Source organism: Limulus polyphemus, unplaced genomic scaffold (assembly GCF_000517525.1).
Source record: "Limulus polyphemus unplaced genomic scaffold, Limulus_polyphemus-2.1.2 Scaffold7304, whole genome shotgun sequence".
Lineage (NCBI taxonomy): Eukaryota > Metazoa > Arthropoda > Merostomata > Xiphosura > Limulidae > Limulus > Limulus polyphemus.
Window position 1 is genome coordinate 8,098 of NW_013672914.1, and position 6,637 is coordinate 14,734.

The following is a 6,637-nucleotide window of genomic DNA, read 5'->3' on the forward strand; positions in this document are numbered from 1 at the left end:
GATTATTGCTATTTAGAAATACGTTCTTAAACTTATTTTTCTTCGCCCAGTTAATAATGAAGTGAAGCAAACAATTATTTCTTCCAGTTACAACATTTCTACTTGGTTGCTGCTTGACGTAGGTTTCTAAGCCTTTTAAAATTTTGCACATGGAGGATACAAAACAAAATTGTTTTAAAATTTTATATATACAGTTGAATAACCAAAAAAATCATAAATTTCGTTTTGAGCAGACTAAAGACACAACCCACCTGTTTTAAATCTTGGTTCGAAATAAAGATATGGCATCCAAATATGTTAAAATGGCTGAAAAAGCTACTAGGGGGACATTCTGAGCTTCTGATTGGTTATTCATGTCATATATAGAAGTTATTGTATATAAGGGAGCATTTCCAAAAATGGAAAGAGGTGGGCAGGGTGCCACTGTGTTTGATTTATTATATGAGCAATATCTTAGCATACTGAAAAGATAAGAGGCTCTTGTTTTATATTCTAGCTTGTCAATATCAGTAATTTGAGTTCCTAATTCATATGAAACTATAGACTTAGTATTTTGACATCACAATCATCTAATTTGAACCAGTGCTACATTCAACATACCACGTGACACACCAAAATTGATGTTTGTGTTTTTTTAATATTTACATTTAAATTAAGAAATTGAGTAAGGTATAATACTGCAATTTGAATTATAATCTACAGTTTGATACCAAACTTATTGACATAAATTTATGAAATAGTAGTTCAATAAAAGTTTGAATGCGAGTCTACAAACACAATGATATGGCCTTTCACCCGTGACCTGTCTGGAAAGGGTTAATGGCACAACAAAAATGGACTTAGTAGTAGGAACCTACAATTAACTTATTAGTGGCACTCTTATTAAAGTTCTAGCTTTAAAATGCAACTAATTTCCTAGTTGAAGGCAATAAGAATAGTCACTAATGATAATATTATAATGTGTATAACATATTAGTAAATGGTATTTTTTCAACTATGCTGTACCTTTTGTAATTGCTACAAGTCTTGAAGTGCAAGCTTATACTCTTCGACAACTTCTACGAATGTGAGTTGTTGTTGTTGTTATTGAAAACAATCACTGTAAATTGTGAGTATAGCTTTGAAGATTATCAAAACAGTAATTCAGAAATACCACACTACCAAGACAGTCTCTGGTTTTTCAAGTATATGTATTTAATGGTTTTTTTTTCAATAAGAAATCTGTAAAAAATGTATCATATTTTCTATTATAACTAAAAGTTTTAGTAAGACTCAGTCAATTTCATCATTTTATAAATTCTTTATAAGGTCTTCAGAATCACTAACTACAATTAGAAACGAGGACTTGTCAGGACATTAGCAATATTACTTTACTGAAAACAAAAATTTTACATAACAGATACTGATCATGTTAAAGATATTTACAAACAACTTTGTGTATGCTAGTTTATCAAAGGAGTAAATGTTCTTTCATTATATTTTAATATTTCAATGGAGCATAACATTCCTCTCAAAAACCAATTCATGAAATGTGTTGATCTTAAATAATCCTTTCTAAACTGCTATCACAGAACAGTACTTTCCTCATAGATCATATAAAACTCAAAGTAATCAAGGAAGTTTGAAACATAATGTAGCTTTATAACAAAATTTTATATTAGTTTTCAATGACTAAAACTAACTTTTTCATAATTCTTTTCTAAAATACAGTTGAATATGAAACATAGCAATACATTAAATACACAAGTTGGTCAAATGATCACATACAAGGAGTGTCGGTGATAAAATTTAGAAGCTGAGAAACAGACTTGTTTGAGAAACACTTCAAACATATCAAAGTGGTGTTTATACACAAAGGTAATAGTCATTCAGACCCTGATACTCCTTGACACACACCATACATATGTTCCAGCATGAGGTTCTAACTATATAATTTATAATGGAGTGGGAAAATAAGTAGAAGTAGCAATAAATAAAACTAAAATACTATTCACATACAGAATTACACACTGACACCATTAAATAAGGATTAATGATCCACCTTGATTGTTTGATTTAACAAATGCAAGTTCCTTGCTGAATATGAAAAGTTGCATTGAAATATTTGACCTAACCTTTCATATTAATTGGGACTGGCATACACTTATTTATCTCTTTGCTACATTTTTAAATGTATTTCATCCCTAGAACAAGTTTTCATGAGTTAAAAACGATTCCTTCTTTAATACAAAAAATATATTCTACCTTTGACACAACTATTTAAATTAATTTGATGTTAAAATGCTCACCACACATTAGCATATTTGTAAATAATTAAGTTTGTGAAATAATGGAATACACTGGGTTAGGAAGGTAGCTTATATGAACTATAATACAAGCAAAGATTTCTGTTTTTTATTTTTTTTCTGGTAAAACGTACTTAACCCATATTCAATAGACTAAGTGAAGTAATTAACAAAGCCTTTTCATGTGTGTTACAACTTTTGCAGCAAGTTTTTAGTTTTATTAACGTTTCGGAAATGGTAAAAAAAAGGCCCAGTATTTATGTTCAGTGTGTTCATAATGTAATTTCAAAATGTAACAATGCTTCTTAAATAGCTGCAGGTATAAACATGAACAATCATGACTTAAAAAATTATATATAATTATGATAAAATCACACACAAAATTCATTATGTATATAAATACAATCACATGATTGGCCACAAAAGCCAAACATCACAGACACTAACTTGTTTGTTTTGTTTTTCCGGTATCACTCTGGTACTTAAATAAAAGCTTTTATACTTGCTATTAATACCATTTACTTATATTCTTTAATGTATATAATGATTCAAACCCTGTATTTCCTCTTAAGGTAAACAGACCTAAATATTTCCATGGTTATTAGAATTGGATGTAATAAACACATTACATCTTAAAACAAGCATCTACCAAAGAATGTTTTTTAAAAATTTTATATTTTTAATTATAAATCCTGATATTTAAACAAACAGGCAGTTAGTTATATAGTGTTGTCAGAGAATAAAAATGAATTTAAAAAGTTGTTAATTTTACCATTTAATTTTTGAAAAACAATCTTATCTCAATTTTACCATACTTAGAAAATCATAATCTTAAGAAGAAACATATTTCAGTAAGGAATTTTGAATTTTTTTGATGTAGTAATGCAACCACAATCACCAGTACAGTGCTGTTTTTATTTTTATGGTTAAATATTATCTCTCCTTTAAAATTAACTTTGGCATTAAAAGATATCTTTCATGGTAAAGATACAATGCAAAGTCTGTTGGTTGTGATTATTATTAAGTATGGAAAATGCAAAACAATTGGTATTTCAGATATATATACATATATGTGAATAATGTTTCTATGCATAGCACTGAACTGGGTTGCAGAAGCATGTATTAAAACAATGCTGATTTAGGAAAAAGTAGTTCCTGAGGGTCTTTAGTGTGACATTTTATAAAACTCCATACAAATTTAACTTTAATAAAACAAACTAGTGTCTGATATTTTTTTAAATAGGATTATACACAAGATGAACAGATAACAATGGACTAACACTCAAACTTTGATAAATGAAGAGGGAATTATGACAACTAAAACAAAGTCCATAGCTTGTAGTTTAGTTTATGCTTTTTTTTCTCACAAAAATAAACTTGGATTTTTTTTCTTCCTATATAGGATATATAAACCTTCTTCACTTTCTGTACAATGTGTAAAATTACACAACAATCTAAGAATGCAAAACTTAATGTTTCTTTTTGGATAAGTACAATAAAGCTAATTTAGATTTGTGTATTTATACATTATAATAATTATGCGTTTACTTGCTTCTTTATTCTTCTCATCATCCTTTTAACAAATCCTTTTCCTATAATATTACAGTAGCAAAATACATGTGTTTGATAAGTTACATGAAAATTATTTTAGAATTGAGCTACTTTTCAAGATATCTAATAACCATTTTTTTTATGTCAACAATAATGTGGCCCATCACCAGCTTCTCAATCATAATCCAAAACCAATGACACTTACTCTTTTTATATAATCAGTATCAGATATTCCAGCTAGCTACTTATACTAAACATGACCAAGAATTTAAAAATTACATCAAAGATTGTAAATATTCATTGCACTACAAATTCAAATTCATGATAAAAATCTGTATTATATATATACAGGATCTTGACACATATACAGCTAAAAGTTGAATAACTATATTCAGGGCTTTTCCTACATCTGTGCACTTATTTACCAAATATTATTATACCTCAACAAAATTAGCCACCCTTGTTTTAAGGTGGAAAAAAAAATGCCTACACACATACAGTACTATTCAAAAAGCTTCATTATTATGGAAGTTTAACTTTTGAACTTGGATTACACATATATAAAGTTTTTGTATTAAAGTGTAACTTTAGGTAAACTACACATTTATATCTTTAGAATAACTTTGACATTTAATGCCAGAATTTTGACTTTTCTAAAAAAAATCAGTATAAGATCTCAAGAGTTAAAGATAATCTTACAGATATTAACAAATGTCAATTATGTCCTGGACCTAAAGTTTTACAATGAAGCTCCAAATTACAATCAAATATCAAGTAAGCATAATGAGAGAAAAATAAACTAAACTGTTAATCTGTTCACAACAAACAAGAGTAAGCTAGTAATCAGTTATCTATTCAGCATCAGTACATGTGGTTACTAAGTTGAATATATTTAAGATAGTTATTCACTAGCATTTTTTATAAAAATAGGTTAATAAAATAAAAAACAAGTGGTTTCCTTTTTTTTTATATATTAAAGAAGATAAGTTTAGAATCAGAAAAGTGTAATTGTTTCTATTTTTTGAATGAGAAAACAATTTTCTCTTCTAATCCTTTGGTAACAAACAAATATTAGGTTTTCCAATGAAATCCAAGAACCAAACTAATTTAAATTTTTTAATCAAACATCCAGACCAGTAGGAAAAGCCCTTAAATGGGATATCTAATTGGATATAATGGAAAACTGCTCTCACTGCTCACTTTCACTTGGAAACATGGAACATAATTAGCCGGAAGTTGATGGCCTTTGCAGCCAAAAGCTTGTTACACTCTGCTGAATCTGATAATGAAAGGGATCGATATGGACTTTCAGCATTTGCATCACTGAACTCATGTTGGTACAAACAAGGGTTTATCTTCATGTCCCCAAAAGGTCCTTTCAGGATTGTGTAATGGATTTTTAAAGGGCTGTAAAAATATTTTCTTTAGATCATGATAAATTGATATCTTTCTGTCATTGGCAGAACTTAAGTAATTTATTTATTTACTTAGATGTTTCCAACAGGGTTCTTCAACAAAAATAAAACAAATGATAACATGGCAAACATCACTTTTACAATTTTAAATAAAATCCTTAAAAAAAAAAGTAAAATGTACAATAGAACTAAGGAACATAAACTTAAAAAAAAATAAAGTTTTCAGTAAACAAACCTTGTAACATGCTGAAAAGATCTGAATCCACTTATAAAGTGACAAAATTAAATAAGAGTACATTATCTGAAAAGTGGAGAGTTGAACCAATTCTTTAAATGAAAATAAAAAAATTACTTCAATATCTCTTAAAATCAGTTTAGAAAAAAAAAAGTCTTTATATAATTACTAATGTTGTTGTTAACAAAATAACTTGGTGTAAAGATATTGTACAAATAATTAATTCTTTAGATTTACAGGGAAACTTTTTTAAAAGTACACTAAATATTGGGTGAAGAAACCTTTTTATTAACTTCAAATGTAAAAAATACCTAAAAATTTACAATAAGAAAATGCCATCATGATTCTGCTTTAAAAACAGTTTATAAAATGCTTTAATTATCAGTTCCTCATGATGAAAGAAATTACTTTTTAACTCTTTCAGCACAGGCTCGGTCCCTGGGACCAACCTCATAACCATTTTGTGCTATAACTTTTAAATTAGTAAGCAAAAATTAAGGAAATTTGGAAGATTATCAGTAAACATTACAATGCTTTCATATGCAAAACATCACATTTTTTATTAAGTCTTAAGGTATGTAAAGCAATGTTTTTCTCATGTTTGTTTTTTTTCTTTTCATATGTTGCCTATCTATCATGCAAAGTAATTTTCATTTTAAGATTGAAAATACTTTTATGCATCAGAAAATTTTCAAATTTCACATGCAAAATCTTTACAATGTCCAAATTGTTATGAAATGTTTCTCAAGAAAAAACTTTATATTTTATCTGTTATTTTCAGTAATTAATCTCTGTACGGGTTCGGTAAATTTGACCTATCTTGCAACCACCATAAAAAATTAGGAAATAAACATAAATTATGCATCTTTCATTCCAGAATGAACACAAATTATAACAGAAAAACATAAATGTTTAGACTAAATAGCTTAAATGTCATAACATTATATATTTATATATATTTATTCTTTTTATTATATTGACCTGTCAGTCGTTCCTGGCTAACAATACAGAAGTTACAATGATGCAGATCATGCACTCATGTCACCGTATCAAATAACATAAAACTGACTCTTGGTCTGTACAAAGTAAATTGTCTTGGCTGTGTTTCAGTAGACTAGTATTTTGTAAAATACAGTCACATTTCAAATATT

The 6,637-nt window shown here is 27.8% G+C and overlaps 1 protein-coding gene across 1 annotated transcript in view; it reads right to left on the bottom strand.

Moving 5' to 3' along the window:
* Positions 1–1,352: 1,352 nt before the first annotated feature.
* The window catches only part of LOC106474508 (cysteine and histidine-rich protein 1-B-like), a 27,953-nt gene continuing 22,668 nt past the window's right edge, over positions 1,353–6,637 (bottom strand). Inside the window, exon 5 of the mRNA XM_013935201.2 lies at positions 1,353–5,243. Within this exon, the coding sequence (XP_013790655.1) occupies positions 5,039–5,243 (205 nt within the window). The 3' untranslated portion in view covers positions 1,353–5,038. The remainder of the gene's footprint in view (positions 5,244–6,637) is intronic.